Source organism: Pristiophorus japonicus, chromosome 19 (genome assembly GCF_044704955.1).
Source record: "Pristiophorus japonicus isolate sPriJap1 chromosome 19, sPriJap1.hap1, whole genome shotgun sequence".
Taxonomy (NCBI): domain Eukaryota; kingdom Metazoa; phylum Chordata; class Chondrichthyes; family Pristiophoridae; genus Pristiophorus; species Pristiophorus japonicus.
The window spans coordinates 77,714,981-77,738,507 of record NC_091995.1 but is presented as its reverse complement, the minus strand read 5'-3'; the positions used below and the strand labels follow the sequence as shown (position 1 = coordinate 77,738,507).

The 23,527-nt window shown below is 50.9% G+C and overlaps 1 protein-coding gene across 1 annotated transcript; it reads right to left on the bottom strand.

Moving 5' to 3' along the window:
- Positions 1-572: 572 nt before the first annotated feature.
- On the bottom strand, positions 573-23,027 carry LOC139230272 (putative nuclease HARBI1). Its single transcript, XM_070862100.1, has 2 exons — positions 22,229-23,027; positions 573-757 (listed from the first exon to the last, which is right to left on the bottom strand). The coding sequence occupies exons 1-2, from the start codon at positions 23,025-23,027 to the stop codon at positions 573-575; spliced, it is 984 nt and encodes a 327-aa protein (XP_070718201.1).
- Positions 23,028-23,527: the final 500 nt, after the last annotated feature.

Sequence of the window (23,527 nt, the reverse complement as noted above, 5' to 3'; positions counted from 1 at the left end):
GCAGGAGTTAGAAAAACATCCTGGGGGTCACCATTGACCCGAAACCTAACTGGACCAGCCACATAAATACTGTGGCTACAAGAGCAGGTCAGAGGCTGGGTATTCTGCGGCTCGCTGGGCCTGAAAGGGCGGTGGAAGCAGATTCATAAGAACATAAGAACATCAGAAATAGGAGCAGGAGTCAGCCATTTGGCCCCTTGAGCCTGCTCCACCATTCGATAAGATCATGGCTGATCTGATCATGGACTCAGCTCCACTTCCCTGCCCGTGCCCCATAACCCTTGGCTCCCTTACCGTTCAAAAATCTGTCCATCTATATTCAACGTAACTTTCAAAAGGGAATTGGATAAATACTGGCAGGGCTAGGCGGAAAGAGCAGGGGGAGTGGGACTGATTGTATTGTTCTCTCAAAGAGCTGGCCCAGGTTCGATGGGCCGAATGGGCTCCTGCTGTGCGCTGCATCATGCTATGATTCTTTGATTTGGGTCGGTGCCGGATCGGAGCAGATGCCGCCTTGGTATCTCAGTGCCAATTGCAGAATCCAGTGGCAGGCGGCCAGTGATGGTCATTCGTCATGGTGGCACGATCTGGATGTTCCCCAAATGCAGCATTTCTGGTTGAAAGTGAGCGAGTGAAGGCGTGCCAAAGGTGATCGCCGGGGACGGGAGGAAGGCTGGCTGCTCTTGCCGGCGTACGTCCAACTGGAGGCCTAGGTGGGCCTCCCTGCCAAGGCCCGAGGCTCCCTGCTCGCCAAAGGCTGCGGGTCAGCACGAGGCCCGTTGCTGAGCTCTGCCATCTGCTGCTGGGATCTGTTCTGGGTCCTTGGCGCTTCACCACATATGTCAATGACTTGGACGAAGGATTAAAGAGTCGCATATCCAAAGTTTGCTGATGGCGCTAAATTAGGAGGCACAGTAAGTGTTGCGAACAGGAACTGGAAGTTACATCATCATCGTAGGCAGTCCCTCGAAATTGAGGAAGACTTGCTTTCACTCTAAAAGTGAGTTCTCAGGTGACTGTACAGTCCAATACGGGAATTACAGTCCCTGTCACAGGTGGGACAGACGGGGGTTGAAGGAAAGGGTGGGTGGGACAGGTTTGCCGCACACTCCTTCCGCTGCCTGCGCTTGGCTTCTGTATGCTCTCAGTGACGAGACTCGAGGTGCTCAGCGCCCTCCCGGATGCACTTCCTCCACTTAGGGCGGTCTTGGGCCAGGGACTCCCAGGTGTTGGTGGGGATGTTGCACTTTGTCAATTAGGCTTTGAGGGTGTCCTTGAAACATTTCCTCTGCCCACCTGGGGCTCGCTTGCCATGTAGGAGTTCTGAGTAGAGCGCTTGCTTTGGGAGTCTCGTGTCGGGCATGCAGACGATGTGGCCTGCCCAACGGAGCTGGTCGAGCATGGTCAGTGCTTAGATGTTGGGGTATGTTGGCCTGAGCGAGAACAAAGGTATTTGGATAGACTAAATGAGCGGGCAACACTGCAGGAAGATGTGGTGCGATGAGTGGTCATCCACTTTGGGTGCAGGAATGGAGGCTGGGCGGGCCAAAGCAAAGGGTGGGACAGCAGTAGAGTGCGGCTCGATACTTGTCAAACAGTTGCTGCCACATTCACAGCCTTTCTGTCCCTTTGCGGCCTTCAAGGCAAGGTCCTTGCCCTGGCTCAAGCAGGTAATGAGACACCATCCATGGCCACACTCAGCCAACAAGTGATGACTCAGAACAAACCTGTCAGTCGGCAAGTGTTTGAGCAGTACAGGGCAGCTCAGAACATGGAGTGTTCAAGCACCGATGGGATGCAATAAACGAGGGCAGTTCTGATCCCAGGTTTTTTTTTTTAACTTCATACAAAAACACATTTAATGTTTTTGAGGTTCCAAAGTACAAACTTTAAAGTGTTCACAAAACATGACAAGTTGCATCTTTGATGATCCAAGTACGTTTCTTCTGTAAAAACAAAGGACTTCCAATCTGCAAAACTCATCCTCAGTGTCATCTTCACAATGTTTCTGAGGCTTCAGGATAGGGAGATGTCTTCGCTAAACGTGTTCTAAGGCTTTGAGCATGATGATGCTGTTTCCTCTAATTAGGATGAGGAATGGGCGACAGCTGCTTAGAAACGTCAGCAAACTAGGGATCAACACGGAAAATGATTTTGGAATCCGAGAAGAGCAGAATGGAATTTGCGTTTCAATGGGTACTTTTCCTTCATTAAACCCAGGCCCCGTCTGCCCTCTGTTAGAAACAACCGATGTACGGCTATGTCTGGTAACTTTAACAATCAGGATCAACTGTAAACCAATCCGGTGGGTATACTATGTTTAATCAGAGTTTAAGATGGAATATAATACATTCGTTATACAGCAAAAAATATACAACCGTGACAAGTAGCTGGTACCGATCCGATCGGACAAATGGCTGCCGCACGTGAGCAGTTCTCTGCCTTGTGGCCTCTCTTCCTCTTGATTAGAATTTCTTTCAGTGAACATGGGCTCTCTCTCTCAAAGAGTGTTCGACCAGCCCAACTTCTGGTTCTTCCCCCCACCGTCCATGGGGACACCCCCTCAGGGTATTACTTTTATTGCGCTTTTAGGGGTGGGCCTGGAATGGGATATTGACAACATCTTTTGGCCTGTAGAGGTTCCCCTAAAAACTCAGTACCCAATGGGGCTTTGAGTTCTTTGCCGATGACGAAGGAAGGGGCTTCACAACCATTACATACATTTTCTTGTTTCTATGTTTTGAAGGCCATCTTATCCCTCTTGTCTCATCCGGCCTTATCCTTCCTGGTCCAGCATGTCTCAGGCACAACTGTGGCCCACTAAATCAGAGGCCCCAGGCGAGAACTGTCTCACTTCAGCTGGTCGTCATGGATACCCTAACTCCCTAATTCCTAATCCTTCTATTCTATGGGCCCGAGCTCGGTCGAAGCAAACGCTCGCCCAAGTGCCGCCCAAAGGACTGCCAATGGCCGCCGAGGGACCGAGTGGTACTTTGCCGGGAAGATCCCTCTAAAAGTGGCGGCAGTACCGCCCGGCGGCCAAACAACTTAATACTGTCAATCTGGGCAGCAGCGGGCGGGAGCTCTCAATCTCAGCAGCAAATACACTTGCCACCCAAGTGTCGCCGAGGATGGAGTCAGGCCCAGGGAGGGTGGAGGAGTTGAAAATAGAAACCGTTACCGAAAAAAATAAATAGACACCGGAACACCTTCAGGGGACCCCATCCAGGTAAGTCGCTGTAATAAAAATGTTTAAAAGACGTTCACTCACTTTTTATTGTGGGTCTTCGTACTTACCGTCGGGGTGAGACCTGCCTCCACCCAGCGATCTTTCCACCTGGTGACGCCGATTCCCGCCGAATCCCGCCCGCACCAATCTGGCAGCTCGGCGGGCGGGAGGACACTTAGCGCTACTTGGCCGCCAGCGACCACCAGTGGGCGGTTCCCAGCAGTACTCCCCTCCCGCCCGCTCCGGCCCGAGTGGAAACTGGCACCGAGGGGAGACTGGCGGCAAAACTCGGCGGCAGCCGGCAGTAAGGCCACCAATATCGGGACCTACGTCTTTTATACCAATTAACTTTTAATTATCCTCGCATGCTGTTCTGTTAAACAAACTCCAAATTCTACCGTAGCACTATAATTGGTTATTGGTAATAATGGCTTTCATTGGCCAAATGAAAGACAAAGTTAAAGTGCTGCACTTACAGATGATAGACTTGGCCATATCATGCTGTGCATCCCCATGTGAAATGTTATGCATTCTCTAATGTAACGCATTAAAAACACTGTCTCAATTCTAATGAGGTCTCCCTAGGAAAGCAAAACTTAAGAAGCCCCGGGTAAAACGTAACTTAGACATTAGCCCTAAATTTGTCTCGAGCAGAAACATACAATCATTTAAACAGAGTATTATATTTGGGTATCGCTAATTTCTAACAGCTGCCAGGGTGGACGTAAAAGATCCCATGCCATTATTTGAAGAAGAGCAGGGGAGTTATCCCTGGTGTCCTGGCCAATATTTATCTCTCAATCAACTTACCAAAAACAGATTATCTGGTCATTATCACATTGCTGTTTGTGGGAGCTTGCTGTGTGCAAATTGCCTGCCGCGTTTCCCACATTGCAACAGTGACTACACTCCAAAAGTACTTCGTTGCCTGTAAAGCGCCTTGGCACATCCTGAGGTAGTGAAAGGCACTACGGAAATGCAAGATTTTCTTTCTTTATTAAAAGTCTGTGCTCAAAATTGGGCAGTTGGGCCTGAGTGTGGAGCGGAGCGCTAAGGGAGGCCTCACACACCTCTCTCAGGGCGCTAGACCAGCTGAGCAAGCGAAAATCCCGAGCTAAAGAGCCAGCCCATGAACGCTCCGAGAGAGGCCTGAGAGATTAACAAAAACATGAAATAAAACCACCAAAACATATTCTCAATACATAACTCACACCACCACAACATAAATCGCAATAAAAAACCAACTACTGCAGCCGCGACAGGTCTGAGAAACGTCTTCACTCAGAGAGTTGTCAACCTGTGGAATTCCCTGCCGCAGAGAGTTGTTGAGGCCAGTTCGTTAGATATATTCAAGAGGGAGTTAGATATGGCCCTTATGGCTAAAGGGATCAAGGGGTATGGAGAGAAAGCAGGAAATGGGTACTGAGGTGAATGATCAGCCATGATCATATTGAATGGCGGTGCAGGCTCGAAGGGCCGAATGGCCTACTCCTGCACCTATTTTCTATGTTTCTATGACTGCCAGCTTTTACAGGTGGTCCCACCAGGGGGCGCTCTATGCAGCACTACGGGTCGGGCGGGAGCCACAAACCGAGCCGGTATCGCCACCAGGGGCATTGCACACCGGCTCGCCTCTCCCGGGCGGTAATGATCCGCTCCCCTGCCGAAACCATCCCCGGATACCCCGGCGGGACGTCGGAAGCTGGCCGACCGCCCAGAAGAGCTCACCACCACCATTGCCACCCCTCCGAGGTGAAAACACGAGGCAGCCAGGAGCCGGAAATCCTTGAATTCCAAGGTAATAAAGCCTTTCGAGTGCTGTTAGTTTTTTGTTACTTCGCTCCCCATCAATAGTTAGTTAGGAGGCCGAGAGAACAGAGGTTTAGTTGTGGTGCCCGGCTCTGTGCTGAGATCACTGAGCTCAGCCCATCCTCAATGGGAGTGCCATGGTCGGCCTCAGTGTCTTTGGTTCAGGGAGATGGAGGTCTTCTTCCTTCCATATCTCTCTCGGCCTTAACATACTGAGTGGAGCAATGGGTCTCAAACAAATGCAATTGTTCTCATAACGCTCTTTATTTTAAGTTATACACTTCTTAATACAAAAGTCAGCGTAATAGTATAATGCAGTAAATAAAGAATTTGCATTTCTATAGCGCCTTTCACAACCACCAGATGTCCCAAAGCACTTTACAGTCAGTGAAGTACTTTTGAAGTGTGGTCACTGTTGTAATGTGGGAAACGCGGCAGGCAATTTGCGCACAGCAAGCTCCCACAAACAGCAATGTGATAATGACCACAAAATCTGTTCTTAGTAATTTTTTTTAACAGATTTCATTCTTTATTCATTGACGGGATATGGGCATCACTGCCAAGGCCGGCATTTATTGCCCATCCCTAATCGCCCCTTGAGAAGGTGGTGGTGAGCCGCCTTCTTGAACCGCTGCAGTCCGTGTGGTGAAGGTGCTCCCACAGTGCTGTTAGAGAGGGAGTTCCAGGATTTTGACCCAGTGACGATGGAGGAACGGCGATATATTTCCAAGTCAGTTGGTGTGGCCTTGGAGGGGAACGTGGAGGTGGTGGTGTTCCCATGCACCTGCTGCCCTTGTCCTTCTAGGTGATGGAGGTCGCAGGTTTGGGAGGTGCTGCTGAAGAAGCCTCAGATGGTTAGACGCTTTGAATGGGCTTCACTGCACTCGGAACGATGAGGTGATCAGTTCACAAGGGTTCTGCCTGTAATGTATGTATCTGCGAGTATGCTCACAGGTTTGTAGAGCTGTTGAGTTGGGAGTGGCTCAGCCAGTCACGTGATGTTCACAAGACTCAATAAAACCCCAGCCAGTTGGGTTCGGGGGATCCACGATGAGGCAGGTGGTTGTGAGCCTGGTGGATGAACTGGTAATGTGTAGTGTGATTGTTAAACCTTTGCTAACAAACCAACTAGTTCTTAATAGCAATGTGTTGCTATGAATTCTTAAGCAAAGAACCCATGAAGCAAATACATTACATATCTGATCTTCTGAGGTCTGTTTCCTCACTGTGGCAGTGTCTGATTCCACCTTCTTTTATCTTTCCTTCGTGGTGTAGACATGGATCGCTAGCAGGATCAGCCAATCAACCGCTCTTAGCTCGCCGTTTAGTTAGACACCTCTCCTGATATTTGTCCGCCAGCTTTTTCCAGTAATCGCTACCCAGTTCCCTTTACCAGCGATAATCTTGACGCACCACATGCCTGCACACTCACAGTTTCCACAGTTTGTGGTTGACTGCGGTCAGTAAGCCAAGTCCCGAGTCCTGGGTTCTGTTCGCTCACTCCAGTCTTCTCAAAATATGTCAAGTGAATCGTCCCAGAATCCTTCAGAGGGGAGATAAATCAGCCAAGGTTGCTGCTCTGTGTCTGCATTCCCTGATCACTAATGCAGAGTCCATGTGTGTGCAGACGTCGGGTGATGCCGCAATGGTTGACTAGGCCCACTGTCTAGGGGGGGTCATACATAAAAAAGGTCAATTGGGTGCGATACGCGAGGGAGGAAACAGGAGACAATTTAGGATTGGAAAGAAAAAATGTGACAGGGCCCAGGACACTGCACAACATGGCCCTGCTCATTATAATCTCGGCTGCCCGTGTCCTAACTCGCACCAAGTCCCGCTCACCCATCACCCCTATGCTCGCTGGCCTACATTGGCTCCCGGTTAAGCAACGACTTGATTTTAAACTTGTTTGCAAATGCCTCTATGGCCTCACCCCTCCCTATCTCTGTAACCTCCTCCAGCCCCACAACCCTCTGAGATCTCTGCGCTCCTCCAATTCTGCCCCCCTGAGCATTCCCGATTTTAATCGCTCCACCATTGGTGGCCGTGCCTTCAGCTGCTTGGGCCCCAAGCTCTGGAATTCCCTCCCTAAACCTCTCCGTCTCTCTGCCTCTTTCTTCTTTTAAGACGCTCCTTGAAACCTGCTGTTAAGCTCATAATAAAGTAATGCAACTGAATACTGTAGACAGTGAGTAAGTGTGACCTTAGATCCTTTAATTAAACTCCACAGTGTTCATACAGCGTGGGAGGCCTGCTTATATAGCTCCCAAGGGATGCTGGGATCCCTTGGGACTCCAACATGTAGGCCCTCTGGTGGTGGTGTGATACAGGTTGCCAAGGGTTACATACATGACATCACTCCCTCCCAAAGTCAATAGTACACTTAACAGGGTTAGACAATTTGGGGCTTTTCGCTCTCTTGTTGATTGCCTCGGTACAAATGCAGGTTTGGGTGAGTTGGTTGGGCCTTCGCTGGGCTGCTGGGCAGCTGGCCTTGCTGTGCTGCTGGGGATGGTGAGTTCAGCTTCGTGGTCAACCATGATGTCGGTTGCCACTTGTGTGTGTGTTGGAGGGTCGAAGTCGGTGATGTCCTCTTCAGGTTGCTCGTGACTGTTAGTGAATCGCAATTTGGTTTGGTCCAAGTGCTTTCTGCACATTAGTCCATTGGCCAGTTTGACCTGAAACACTCTACTCCCTTCTTTGGCTATGACAGTGCCAGCAAGCCATTTGGGACCATGTCCATAGTTGAGTACAAATACAGGATCATTGGCTTCAATATCGCGTGACAAGTTTGCGCGATCAGGGTACATGCTTTGTTGATGCTGCCTGCCCTTAACGTGATCATGGAGATCAGGGTGGACAAAAGAGAGCCTTGTTTTGAGCACCCTTTTCATGAGCAGCTCAGCTGGGGGAACCCCGGTGAACGAGTGGGATCTGGTGCGGTAGCTGAGCAGGACTCGGGACAGGTGGGTCTGCACGGAGCCTTCAAACACTTTGCTTGATGATTTGGACTGCCGGTTCTGCCTGGTCATTGGCTGCGGGCTTGAACGGGGCAGATGGGACGTGCTTGATCCCATTGCGGGTCATGAATTCCTTGAATTCAGCACTGGTGAAACACGGCCCATTGTCGCTGACAAGGACATCAGGCAGGCCGTGCGTGGCAAACATGGCTCTTAGGCTTTCGATGGTGGCAGGGGACGTGCTTACAGACATTATTACACATTCAATCCATTTTGAATAAGCATCTACAACAAACCAAGAACATTTTGCTGAGGAATGGGCCCGCAAAGTCAACGTGGAACCTAGACCTTGGTTTGGAGGGCCATGACCACAAACTTAGCGGTGCCTCTCTGGGTGCATTGCTCAGTTGAGAGCAAGTGTTGCATTGGCACACACATGACTCTAAGTCTGAGTCGATGCCGGGCCACCACACATGGGATCTGGCTATAGCTTTCATCATTAAAATGCCTGGGTGGGTACTGTGTCGGTCGCGTATGAACGTTTCCCTGCCTTTCTTAGGCAAGACCACGCGATTACCCCACAAAAGACAGTCCGCCTGTATGGACATTTCGTCTTTGCGCCGCTGGAACGGCTTGATCTCTTCATGCATCTCCGCTGGGACGCTGGACCAGCTCCCATGGAGGACACAGTTTTTTTTACCAGGGATAGTAAAGGATCCTGGCTGGTCCAGGTCCTGATCTGACGGGCCGTAACGGGTGACTTTTCGTTTTCGAATGCATCCATCACCAAGAGCAGTGGTGGTCAATGGTAGCCGACTGAGGGCATCAACGCAGTTCTCTGTGCCTGGCCTGTGATGAATTACATAGTTGTATGCAGACAGCGTGAGCGCCCATCTTTGGATGCGGGCAGAGGCATTGGTATTAATCCCTTTGCTCTCTGAGAATAGCGATATGAGCGGCTTATGGTCAGTTTCTAACTCAAACTTGAAACCAAACAGATACTGGTACATTTTCTTTACTCCGAAAACGCATGCCAGAGCTTCTTTCTCAATCATGCTGCAAGCCCTTTCAGCCTTGGACAAATTCCTGGATGCATAAGCGACCGGTTGCAATGTTCCCGATTCGTTAGCCTGTTGTAACGCCTCGCATCGCAAGCTAGCACTAATTATTTACATGGGTTATACAGAACAAGCAGTTTGTTGGCACATAACAGATTTCTGGCTTTCTCAAAAGCAGCCTCTTGTGATTTCCCCCATACCCAGTCATCTCCCTTGCGCAGCAGCACATGTAGGGGTTCTAGCAAGGTGCTTAACCCGGGTAGGAAATTACCGAAATAGTTGAGGAGTCCCAGGAACGACCGCAGCTCCGTCACGTTCTGTGGTCTCAGCGCGTTCTTGATGACCTCCGTCCTGGTGTCGGTGGGTCATCTGCCGCGATTCTTCTTCCTAAGAACTTGACCTCTGGCGCCAGTGATACGTCCTTACTACACAGTATAAATGCACACGAGGCCCATGCTTGAGAGAAGGTCAGTCTGTGACCTGTCCTTTATTCCTTAGCACTCAAGTGATGAAGGTGGGTGGAGCTTCCCCTTTTATACCTGAAGGTCCAGGTTAGGAGTGTCTCCCACCTGGTGGTCATTGTTCTCACAGTGTACAACTTAGGTCAGTTTATACATGGGTTACAATGCTGGTTGAATACATGACATCACCTCCCCCCCAAAGTCTGATTGGGATCACAGGTTGAGTCTCTCTGGTGGTTTACGCTCCCTTGTAGAGCGCCTGAGTTGGGGCTCCGGTTGTTGGGCGCTGGCCTGAGTGTCTGCTGTTTGCGGTGCCTCAGGCCTGTCCGGACTGCCCACAGTGACTGGGCTCTCCTCCCTTTGGTTCCGGTGTTCGGTCACCTGTGGTGGAGTGAACTCTATGTCGTGTTCTTCCTCTGCTTCTTCTATGGGGTTGCTGAAGCTCCTTTTTGTTTGATCCACGTGTTTGCGGCAGATTTGTCCATTGGTAAGTTTAACTACCAGAATCCTATTTCCCTCTTTGGCAATCACAGTGCCTGCGAGCCATTTGGGCCCTGCAGCGTAGTTGAGGACAAAAACAGGGTCATTTATATCAATACATCGCGCCCTCGCATTCCTGTCATAGTAGTCATATTGTGGCTGGCGCCTGCTCTCGATAATTTCTTTCATGTTGGGGTGTATAAGGGATAGCTGGGTTTTGAGCATCCTTTTCATTAGCAGCTCTGCGGGTGGAACCCCTGTGAGCGAGTGTGGTCGGGATCTATAAGCCAACAGGAGGCGTGATAAGCGGCTTTGTAGGGAACCCCCTTGGATTCTGAGCATCCCCTGTTTGATTATCTGCACTGCTCGTTCTGCCTGGCCGTTTGAGGCCGGCTTGAACGGTGCCGTTCTGACATGGGTAATTCCATTGCCTGCCATGAAGTCCTGGAATTCAGTGCTTGTGAAGCACGGGCCATTGTCGCTGACCAAGATGTCTGGTAGACCATGGGTGGCGAACATTGCCCGTAGACTTTCTACCGTGGCAGAGGCGATGTCACACTCGATCCATTTGGAGTAGGCGTCTACTACAACCAAAAACATTTTCCCCATGAAAGGACCTGCGTAGTCCACATGGATGCGTGACCAAGGCTTGGCGGGCCATGGCCAGGGGCTAAGGGGGCCTTCCCTGGGCGCATTGCCCAGCTGGGCACACGTGTTGCACCTGCGAACACAAAGTTCCAGATCTGCGTCTATCCCTGGCCACCAAACGTGTGACCTGGCAATTGCCTTCATCATGACAATGCCCGGGTGCTCATTGTGGAGTTCTCTGATGAACACCTCTCTGCCCATCTGGGGCATGACAACGCGGTTTCCCCACAGTAGGTAATCGGCCTGAATTGAGAGTTCATCCCTGCGCCTGTGAAATGGTTTAAATTCCTCAGGGCATGCCCTGTACGTGGCTGCCCAATCCCCATTCAGGACACATTTCTTGACTAGAGATAATAGCGGGTCTCTATTTGTCCAGACTTTAATCTGACGGGCTGTCATGGGTGAGCCTTCGCTTCTGAAAGCTTCAACAGCCATGACCATCTCAGCAGCATGCTCGGTTGCCCCCTCAGTGGGCTAGTGGGAGCCTGCTGAGTGCATCGGCGCAGTTTTCGGTGCCCGGTCTGTGCCGAATTATACAGTCATAGGCAGCTAATGTGAGTGCCCACCTCTGTATGCGGGCCAATGTGTTTGCATTTATGGCCTTGTCGTTGGCCAAAAGGGACGTTAGGGGTTTGGGATCTGTCTCCAGCTCAAATTTCCTGCCAAACAGGTACTGGTGCATTTTCTTTGCAGCATATACACATGCGAGCGCCTCCTTTTCTACCATCCCGTAGCCCCTTTCTGCCTGGGACAGACTCCTGAAGGCATAAGTTACCGGCTGGCATACATTCAGCCGGAGTTTGCAGAGATGAGCAAAATAACTGCAGAAATTGCAGACGTGAACGCTGGGGGAAATCGCTGGAAGCTGAAGTTCAGCGAGTTCATGTGGAGCACGTATACAGTTCATACACCAGGCCGCCACCGATAATGGTGAAAGTGCTCCTCAATGGCATCCCAGTATCAATGGAGCTAGACACGGGGGGCCAGCCAGTCCCTGATGGGTATCAAACAGTTCGAAAAGTTGTGGGCGTCCAAGGCCAGGAGGCCAAAATTATTTTCCGATTGACGCACAGCTACGGACTTACACAAAGCAGATCATTCCGGTGCTAGGCAGCGCCACGGTAGTCGTGACCCACAAAGATTCGGAGAACAGGTTGCCACTCTGGATTGTCCCAGGGGACGGTCCCGCACTACTGGGGAGGAGTTGGCTTGCTGTCATGAACTGGAAATGGGGTGATGTCAATGCAATTTCCTCTGTGGAGCGAGTATCATGCTCACAGGTCCTGGACAAATTTGACTCATTATTTCAACCCGGCATCGGCACTTTCCTGGGGGCCAAGGTAGTGATTCACATAAACCCGGACGCCAGGCCAGTACACCACAAGGTCAGAGCGGTGCCGTATGTGATGCGGGAAAAGATAGAAGGCGAATTGGACCGCCTGCTGAGGGAAGGCACCATCTCGCTAGTTGAATTCAGTGACTGGGCGAGCCTGATTGTGCCGGCTCAAGGCGGATGGGTCGGTCAGGATATGTGGTGATTACAAGGCCACCATCAATCACTCCAAGACCAGTACCCGCTACCGAGAGCGGAGGACCTCTTTGCAACGCTATCCGGTGGCAAACCTTTTTCAAAATTGGACTTGACCTCAGCTTACATGACCCAGGAGCTGGCGAGTGAGTCGAAGAAGCTGACCACCATCACGACACACAAGGGGTTGTTTGAGTACAACAGATGTCCGTTCGGGATTCGCTCGGCCGCTGCGATCTTCCAACGAAATATCGAAAGCCTCCTCAAGTCGATTCCAGGGATGGTAGTTTTTCAGGACGACATCCTCATCACGGGTTACGATACTGAGGAACACCTCCACAACCTGGAGGAGGTGCTACGCAGACTGGACTGGGTAGGGCTGCGACTGAAAAAGGCGAAGTGCGTCTTCCTAGCTCCAGAGGTAGAATTCCTGGGGATGAGGGTAGCAGCAGACAGGATCAGCCCTACTGCGTCCAAGACGGAAGCGATCCAGAGAGCACCCAGACCCCATAACACGACGGAGCTGCGTTCGTTCCTGGGGCTCCTGAACTATTTTGGTAACTTTCTTCCCAAATTGAGCACGCTGCTAGAGCCGCTACACATGCTCCTACACAAAGGTCGCGAATGGGTCTGGGGGGACAGCCAGGAAAGGGCTTTTAATCGAGCACGCAATTTGTTATGTTCCAACACTCTGTCAACACTATACGACCCATGTAAGAAACTTGTGTTAACGTGTGATGCGTCGTCCTATGGTGTCGGGTGTGTGTTGCAGCATGTCAATGTCAAGGGTCAGATTATACATGGGTTACAATGCTGGTTGAATACATGACAGCCAGGAAATCACATTTTGAGCATTTCAACCTGAGTCCCACGCGGTCTAGCTGACTTAGAACCTCTTCCAGGTTCTGCAAGTGTTCGATGGTGTCCCGACCTGTGACCAGTAGGTCGTCCTGGAAGACCACGGTGCGCGGAACCGACTTTAGCAGGCTCTCCATGCTCCATTGGAAAATTGTTGCGGCCGAATGAATCCCAAACAGGCATCTATTGTAGATGAACAGACCTTTGTCCGTGTTGATGCAGATGAGACCTTTCGAAGATTCCTCCAGCTCCTGCGTCATGTAGGCCGAGGTCAGGTCCAATCCAGCCAGGGTCGCAATTAGATCGTCTGCCTTGGGTAGCGGGTACTGGTCCTGTACCGAAAAATGGTTAATTCTGACCGCGCCGTCGCTTTTGAGAACCGGAACAATCGGACTGGCCCACTCGTTGAACTCCACCGGTGTGATGATGCCTTCTCGCTGCAGCCTGTCCAGCTCAATTTCCACTTTCTCTCGCATCATATATGGCACTGCCCGTGCCTTGTGGTGGATGGGTCGTGTACAGGGAACCAAGTGGGTCTGCACCTTCGCCCCCGAGAAACTTCCAATGCCTGGCTCAAACAACGACGGGAACCTGCTCAGAACGTGGGCCCATAATGCGTCGTCAATGGGCAAAAGTGCTTGGATGTTGTCCCAGCTCCAGCGGATCTTTCCTAGCCAACTTCTGCCGAACAGTGTGGCACAATCTCCTGGCACGATCCATAGTGGGAGTTCGTGCACTGCTCCATCATAGGAGACTTTTACTTCTGCACTGCCAATAACAGGGATCAGCTCTTTGGTGTAAGTTCTTAGCTTGGTGTGAATGGGGCTAAGCTTGGGCCTGTGTGCCTTGTCGAAGGCCTTTTTGCTCATGATAGACTGACTCGCACCCATGTCCAGTTCCATGGATACTGGAATTTCGTTCAGTTCAACTTTTAACATGATCGGTGGACATTTCGTGGTGAAGGTGTGTACCCCGTACACTTCTGCCTCCTCGGTTCGAATCTCTAGTTCAGCCTGATCCACCATGGATCAATCTTCCTTTGCAACGTGGTAGTTTGCAGGGTTTGCAGCTCATTTGCACATTCGCTGGAGGTGTCCCATTGTTCCACAGCCTTTGCACGCAGTGTTTGAAGCGGCATTGATGGGCTCGATGATCACCTCCGCAGCACTTACAAGGTGTTAACTGCCTCGCATTAACGGTTGATGGCGGACTCTGGGTCATCTGAGGTCGTGCAGCTGCCGGTGTGTACGTTCTGCCATCTGCATTCTTGCCTGAAAACGACATTACTTTGTGTACAGTACTAGCCGAAACCTCGTTATGCTGCGAAATTTGTTTGGTGTTATCGTTGGAGAACATAAATATCGTTATGGCTTTGCTCAGATTTGGTGTTTCAACAGTCAATAGTTCGCAAAGGGTAACCTCATGGCCAATACCAAGTACAAAAAAGTCTCTTAGCAGTTGCTCAAGGAATCCATCAAATTCGCAATGTCCTGCAAGGCGCCTTAGTTCGGTGATGTAGCTCACCACTTCCTGGCCCTCTGATTGTTGACACGTGTAGAACCGATACCTTGCCATCAAGACGCTTTCCTTCGGATTTAGATGCTCCCGGACCAGCGTACACAGTTCTTCATAGGATTTTGTTGTTGGTTTCACCGGAGCTAGAAGATTCTTCATGAGGCCATAGGTTGTTGCCCCGCAGACAGTTAGGAGGAACGCTCTTCGTTTGGCAGCTTTCTCGTCCCCTTCCAGCTCGTTGGCCACGAAGTATTGGTCGAGTCGCTCCACAAAGGCCTCCCAATCGTCCCCTTCTGAGAATTTCTCCAGGATACCAACAGTTCTCTGCATTTTCGCGTGGTTGTTCATTATCTCGTCACCAATTGTTACGCTCATAATTAAGTGATACAACTGAGTACTGTATGCAATGAGTAAGTATGACCTTAGCTCCTTTAATTAAACTCCAGAGTGTTCATACAGCGTGTGAGGCCTGCTTATATACAGTGCTCCCAAGGGATGCTGGGATCCATTGGGACTCCAACAGATAGGCCCTCTGGTGGTGGTATGATACAGGTTGCCAAGGGTTATATACATAACACCTACCTCTTTGACCAAGCTTTTGGTCACCTATCCTAATATCTCCTTATGTGCCTCGGTGTTTGATAAAGTTCCTGTGATGGCATTTTACGATGTTAAACGCGCTATAAAAAAATGCAGGTTTGCTCCGCTGGGCAGGCCACATCGTCCGCATGCCTGACACAAGACTCCCAAAGCAAGCGCTCTACTCAGAACTCCTACGCGGCAAGCGAGCCACAAGTGGGCAGAATAAACGTTTCAAGGACACCCTCAAAGCCTCCTTGATAAAGTGCAACTTCCCCACTGACACCTGGGAGTCCCTGGCCAAAGTGGAGGAAGTGCATCCGGGAGGGCGCTGAGCACCTCGAGTCTCGTCGCCGAGAGCATGCAGAAAGCAAGCGCAGGCAGCAGAAGGAGCGTGCGGCAAACCAGTCCCACCCTCCCTTTCGCTCAATGACTGTCTGTCCCACCTGTGACAGAGACTGTGTTATATATGCAGACTATAGATGTACTCTCTGTGTAGTCACTGTACAGTTGCATAAGATGGAGATTTGTTTACCTGATGTACTATCAATAAGGTTTACACTGTGTATATACTATGCTGGCACCACTAGAGGGTACAACTGGTGGAGGCCGGGGTTTCCTTCCCTGGTGGCAGGGACTGTATAAAAGGGGAGCCACCATGCGGCTGCCTCACTCTGGAGTTACAAATAAAGGACCAAGATCACTACAGTTTGAGTATAACACATTGTCTCGTGGAGTCATTCATAAGTACACTACAGACATAATAGACTGTAATTCCCGTATTGGACTATACAGTCACCTGAGAACTCACTTTTAGAGTGGAAGCAAGTCTTCCTCGATTCCGAGGGACTGTCTATGATGATTATCGTTTTCACGAGCTACGATGTCGACTGCATCCCAGCTCCAGCGTGGATTCATTGAGTAACTCAACCTCAGCCTTCGATACAGAAATGCTTTCGAGGGACACAAGCTCACAGATACCATGCTCATTTCTGGCTTGTCTACAGAGAATCCCATTAATGAAATAATATCATCAGCCACACACCTCAACCAAGAGAGGAGCAGCCCACCCGGAAGAAGTGAACCTCTGCGAAACAATCCTTTGGGAAGCAACCTGGAGGGCCTTAAGGTGATTGCCATTGGCTCCTGACTGATGCAGCTCTCAACGGACTGAGAGAGTTCCTGAGATAAATGTGCTCTCATGGAGATTATGTCTGGTTGCCACAACAACGTCCAGAGGGAACATTCTAACTACTTGCAAGTGCAGAAAGTGCAAAATATGATTTACAAGGATGGTATCAGAATGGAGAGATTACAGGATACTTCCACTTATAGGGGAAACTAAAACTAGGGGACATAGTCTCAGAATAAGGGGCCGCCCATTTAAAATTGAGATGAGGAGGAATTTCTTCTCTCAGAGGGTCGTAAATCTGTGGAATTCTCTATCCCAGAGAGCTGTGGAGGCTGGGTCATTGAATATATTTAAGGCGGAGATAGACAGATTTTTGAGCGATAAGAGAGTCAAGGGTTATGGGGAGCGGGCAGGGAAGTGGAAACATAGAAACATAGAAAATAGGTGCAGGAGCAGGCCATTCGGCCCTTCGAGCCTGCACCGCCATTCAATATGATCATGGCTGATCATGCAATGATATGCGGAAAGTGGAGCTGAGTCCATGATCAGATCAGCCACGATCTTATTAAATGGTGGCCTGTGCTGGTGTTTATACTCCATTCGAGTCTCCGCCCCTTCCAGCTACCTCCTCGCAGCCTTTCCGCATGCCTTGCCGTTCCCCTTCTCTCTCGTGTACTCGTGTTGCTTTTGAAAGCGTCTAAGCGATTCACCTCAGCCACTCCCTGGGGCAGCGAGTTCCGCTTTCTCACCACTCTCTGAGCAAAGACTTTTCTCCTTATTCCCCTGCTGGATTTATTAGTAACGATCTTGTATTTATTGCTGCTGGTTTTGGATTCTCCCACTAGTGGAAACATTCTCTCCACGTTTAACCCCGTCCAGCCCTTTCGTAATTTTACAGCCCTCGATCAGGTCACCTCTCTGCCTTCTCTTTCCTAAAGTAAAAAAGCCCCCACCTCTTCAATCTTTCCCGACGGCTAACATAAGTACGTAAGAACTAGGAGCAAGAGTCGGCCATTTGGCCCCTCGAGCCTGCTCCACCATTTAATGGCCTGTTTGTGTGCTGTACAGTCGAGTGTTTCTATGGTTAGAGGAGTCGTGTACCAGTAATTCTGGCACTGGGCTCTGCCAGTTCCTTTACTTTACAAGCGTGTCCCTTTGTGCTAAGCAGAATGCCCAACCATTCACATTTTCCTGCTATCATTAACATAAGACAAGCTGAAAATATTTAAATATACGTAAGCCTGACATCGGTAGTGGGTAAGATGATGGAATCAATTATTAAGGATGTCATAGCAGCGCATTTGGAAAGAGGTGACATGATAGGTCCAAGTCAACATGAATTTGTGAAAGGGAAATCATGCTTGACAAATCTTCTAGAATTTTTTGAGGATGTTTCCAGTAGAGTGGACAAGGGAGAACCAGTTGATGTAGTATATTTGGACTTTCAGAAGGCTTTCGACAAGGTCCCACACAAGAGATTAATGTGCAAAGTTAAAGCACATGGGATTGGGGGTAGTGTGCTGACATGGATTGAGAACCGGTTGTCAGACAGGAAGCAAAGAGTAGGAGTAAATGGGTACTTTTCAGAATGGCAGGCGGTGACTAGTGGGGTACCGCAAGGTTCTGTGCTGGGGCCCCAGCTGTTTACACTGTACATTAATGATTTAGACGAGGGGATTAAATGTAGTATCTCCAAATTTGCGGATGACACTAAGTTAGGTGGCAGTGTGAGCTGCGAGGAGGATGCTATGAGGCTGCAGAGTGACTTGGATAGGTTAGGTGAGTGGGCAATTGCATGGCAGATGAAGTATAATGTGGATAAATGTGAGGTTATCCACTTTGGTGGTAAAAACAGAGAGACAGACTATTATCTGAATGGTGACAGATTAGGAAAAGGGGAGGTGCAACGAGACCTGGGTGTCATGGTACATCAGTCATTGAAGGTTGGCATGCAGGTACAGCAGGCGGTTAAGAAAGCAAATGGCATGTTGGCCTTCATAGCGAGGGGATTTGAGTACAGGGGCAGGGAGGTGTTACTACAGTTGTACAGGGCATTGGTGAGGCCACACCTGGAGTATTGTGTACAGTTTTGGTCTCCTAACCTGAGGAAGGACATTCTTGCTATTGAGGGAGTGCAGCGAAGGTTCACCAGATTGATTCCCGGGATGGCCGGACTGACCTATCAAGAAAGACTGGATCAACTGGGCTTGTATTCACTGGAGTTCAGAAGAATGAGAGGGGACCTCATAGAAACGTTTAAAATTCTGATGGGTTTAGACAGGTTAGATGCAGGAAGAATGTTCCCAATGTTGGGGAAGTCCAGAATCAGGGGTCACAGTCTAAGGATAAGGGGTAAGCCATTTAGGACCGAGATGAGGAGAAACTTCTTCACCTAGAGAGTGGTGAACCTGTGGAATTCTCTACCACAGAAAGTTGTTGAGGCCAATTCACTAAATATATTCAAAAAAGAGTTAGATGTAGTCCTTACTACTAAGGGGATCAAGGGGTATGGTGAGAAAGCAGGAATGGGGTACTGAAGTTGCATGTTCAGCCATGAACTCATTGAATGGCGGTGCAGGCTCGAAGGGCCAAATGGCCTACTCCTGCACCTATTTTCTATGTTTCTATGTTTCTACAGTGCAGAATAACAGAGCAATAAGGCAGCTTCAACAGTGACCACACTCCAAAAGTACTTCATTGGCTGTAAAATACTTTGAGACATCTGGTGGTCGTGAAAGGCGCTATTTAAATCCAAGTCTTTCTGTTTTTCTTTATTAATTCTCTTGTGGGTTTTCATATTCCTGGACCGCTCATCAGAACAAAGACTGTGAAGGAATGGCTATTGACCCAACAAGCTTTAAAACTGACCTCTTTCCCACCTTCTCAACATATTCCTCAATCTTTTTCCTGTTCACAATCAACAACAATCACAGCTTGTATTTATATAGCGCCTTTAACGTAGTGAAATGCCCCAAGGTGCTTCACAGGAGCATTATCAGACAAAATTTGACACCGAGCCACATAAGGAGATATCAGTGATCAAAAGCTTGGTCAAAGAGGTAGGTTTTAAGGAGTGTCGTAAAGGAGGAAAGAGAGCTGGAGAGGTTTAGGCAGGGAGTTCCAGAGCTTGGGGCTCAGGCAACAGAAGGCACGGCCACCAATGGTTGAGCGATTATAATCAGGGATGCTCAAGAGGGCAGAATTAGAGGAGCGCAGACATCTTGGGGAGGTTGTGGGGCTGGAGGAGATTACAGAGACAGTGAGGAGCAAGGGCCATGGAGGGATTTGTAAACAAGGATAAGAATTTTAAAATTGAGGCGTTGCTTAACTGGGAGCCAATGTAGGTCAGCGAGCACAGATGTTTAATCACATCTAATTGTCTAGTGAGTACATGCATTCTGCACGTTTCAGTGACTTTCCCTGTGAACTTATTCCACTATTCTATTCCCCTTTATCTGAACATTCCACTCGGCTTCCCATTTTACTCCCAACTTCCGAATGGGCGCGATTTTGATCTGGCCTGCCCGGCGGCCACTGTCGCCCGGGTTACCGACCTGCCGGAAAGCCGCCCAGGCCAAGCCGACCGCCATTTCCACTCAGGCTTCCGGAGCGGCCCGCCCAAAGCCGCTGGGGTCCTTCTCTACACAGGCCGATCACGTGGCTTTGGCACCAGCCGGACCCGACTGCAGTTTCAACTCCCGCGGTCCGAACGGGAAGCCGCAGTAAGTGAGCTTTGTGCCAGGCCCAACCCAAAGCGGGGGGGGGGGGGGGAGAAGGGGATCGGAGCCAGAAGAGAAATTCAGTTCCGTCCATTTTGGGGCGGTGTGTCCACCTGGGTAGGTAATTTTAGCACTTGCCGATAATTAGAGCCAGCTCCCGCGAAGTTCGGTCACGCCGCCCCCAAGAGGGAAATGGAGCGGTAAATCAAGCGCTTCACGCGGCTCTTAAGACGCTAAAGGCGGCAAGCGGGGCGCTAAGATCGGAGCACTATTCAAGGACAGGGGCTGCACAACAGACATACTGGCGTCTTCCGGTTGTGCATGGGGCGGTAATATGACGTAGCACAGCCTCATTCTGATCATTGCTCTTAGTGAGAGGGAGAAGAGGGCAGACGTGAGAGGTCGCTAGTGTGCCCACCGCTTCTCAGACGCCGCCTCAGATGCTCTACTAGTGGCGAGGAGGCGGGACCCAGTCACCGGCAGGAGGACGCAGACCGATGCCTTTCGGCGGCGACGGAGGGAAGGGTGGCACCGCACGTGTCGGCCAGGAGCGCCGTGCCCAGAAACGCGACGAAATGTCGGAAAGAGTTCAACGACCTCACTTGGGTCGTCAGGGTAAGTACTTTTTCCATATAACTTCCCCTGCCACCGTCTGAACGTCTCACACAATGTATAGTGTGTGCAGTATCTCCTCGTTCAGTCTGTCTACAAGCCCCGTGCTCTTCAGTGGTGAACACAGATGCAAAGTTAGGCTTTGCTTCCTCGGCCACACCCTGGGCCTGCAAGCGCAGGTCTCCTTTTTGTTCTGTTCTCACCCCCACCCCTCGTCTTGCTGCCTCTTCATTCTTTACATGCGTATGGAAAACGCCAGACTTACCTTTAATGTTAGCTGGTAGACACCCAAATCCCACCATTGCCACAACAAGTGTGCGTAGCTATTGAGAGTTACATGGACATCTTCCGACCTCTTTACAGTAACAACTAGTCAACAGTGCAAGGCACATCTGACAGACGGAGAGATGCACAGTAACCCAGACGTTCTGTCTGGTATTGCAGGCCAAGCTGACGCGCAACCGCCGGGCGCAGAGGCGGAGGAGGAGAGCTTGACCTCCTCCGTGGTTGCCCCTCCTCCTGACCTGCATCGCCATGCTGCACCTCCTGATCATCCTCATCGCTTTCCTCCTCCTGAGGTGGAACTGCCCTCCTCCTGGTAGCAATGCCTGGCCCCTCATGATGGCCAGGTTGTGCATCATCATCATCATCATAGGCAGTCCCTCGGAGTCGAGGAAGACTTGCTTCCACTCCTAAAGTGCGTTCTTTGGTGGCTGAACAGTCCAATGCAAGAGCCACAGATTCTGTCACAGGTGGGACAGACATTCGTTGGGGGAAGGGGGAAGGGGGGTTGGACTGATTTGCCGCGCGCTCCTTCCGCTGCCTGCACCTGACCTCTTCACGCTCGCGGCGTTGAGATTCGAAGAGCTCAACGCCTTGCCGGATGCACTTTCTCCACCTAGGGTGGCCTTGGGCCAGGGACTCCCAGGTGTCAGCAGTGATGTCGCACTTTATCAGGGGGGCTTTGAGGGTGCCCTTGTAACGTTTCCGCTGCTCACCTTTGGCTTGTTTGCCGTGAAGGAGCTCCGCATAGAGCAATTGCTTAGGGAGCCTCGTGTCTGGCATGCGAACTATGTGGCCTGCCCAGCGAAGTTGATTGAGTGTGGTCAGTGCTTCAATGCTGGGGACGTTAGCCTGGGCGAGGACACTGATGTTAGTGTGCCTGTCCTCCCAGGGGATTTGCAGGATCTTGCGGAGACATCATTGGTGATATATCTCCAGCAACTTGAGGTGTCTTCTGTACATTGTCCATGTCTCTGATCCATACAGGAGGGCGGGTATTACTACAGCCCATGAGTTTAGTGGTAGATTTGAGGTCCTGGTCTTCGAACACTCTTTTCCTCAGGTGGCCGAAGGCTGCACTGGCGCACTGGAGGCGATGTTGAATCTCCGCATCAATGTCTGCCTTTGTTGATAAGAGGCTCCCGACGTATGGGAAATGGTCCACGTTGTCCAGGGCCGCGCCGTGGATCTTGATGACGGGGGGACAGTGCTGTGCGGCGAGGACAGGCTGGTGGAGGACCTTTGTCTTATGGATGTTAAGTGTAAGGCCCATGCTTTCGTATGCCTCGGTGAATACATCGACTATATCCTGGAGTTTAGCCTCAGATTGTGCGCAGACGCAGGCGTCGTCCGCGTACTGTAGCTCAGGTTGTGCAGCATGCAGCAGTCAACGGTAACGATGGAGACCCGATCAGGGGAGTACTGAACGCTCCCTCCAGAGCGATCAAGGCAGCAGAACCGCTGCTTCAGCACCCTGATCGTCTGATCAACCGTGTCCCTGGTGGCACCATGGCTTTGGTTGTGGCGCTGCTCAGCAGGGCTGGTGGGGTTGCAGAGGGGAGTCATCAGCCAGGTAGCCTTTGTCGCCGAGCAGCCAGCTGGAAGAGTCGTGGCACAGTGCCCTCCCGCAGGGTGAAGGCTGCACTGCCAGGATAGTGGGCACCCACAGCGAGGGTGAGCTGCCTGTGGTGGTCGCACACCAACTGGACATTGAGCGAGCGGTAGCACCTTGCGATCGCGATAGACCTCCGCATTCTGGGGAGGTGCCCGCAATGCCACGTGGGTACAACCAGTGGCGCCCTGAACCATCGGGAAGCCCGCCGTCCTGGGGAGGCCACAGGAGCGCTCCTCCAGTTCCTCCCTCAACATGCTGAAGTTGGTGTAGCCCGTGTGCCTGCTGTATGGACTGCCTGTGACCTGGCGAATGCAGGGGATGTTGAAGCTATCCCCTGCTGGAGCCTGGAGCCAGCCGGTAGCATAAACGTTCAACGCTACTGTGACCTTCACTGCCACTGACGGCAAAGTCCTGGTCCTGAGGCGAGCCTCCAGGTCTGTGTGCAGGAGATGGCAGAGCTCCGTCACCACCCCCTTGTGGAACCGTGGCCTTGTGAGGCACTGCTCCTCTGACATATTGATGTAGGAGAAATGCCCTGCCATCTCCTGGGGGGGTAGGTGTGCGGAGGTTGGGGGGGAGGGGGGTGGGTAAGGCCTCCTGTCCCGACCTCTTCGGCCTCTCCTCATACCTGGCCCCACATTGCCACACCTACCAATCGATCTGCACAGGCCAACGTGGTGTGCATGCGAAATGCAGAGCTTCAAACCGCTGTGTTGCTGGTAAGTGCAATCAATCACCAGCAAGCCAAGACCTCCGCACACCGCTAGCAAGATAACTCATCACATCTCTGTGACCTCCGGGACTCAGTTGTTCATCCATTTAAATACCGGCCTGGCATCGCCCCACTCGGGTATGAATGCCTGCTTTCAGTGCCAGCCGGTAAGTGAGGGGCAAAAACTGAAGTTCGGGTCCGGGGCGCCAGCGAGGCATTGTACGCGTACTCACGTCACGATCTGCCTGCCGCTAAAGGGCGAGGCGGCACTTGTTAGTGTCGCCGCTAAAAGTGAACTGAATTTCGCAGCAGGCGCCAAAATCGCCAAAC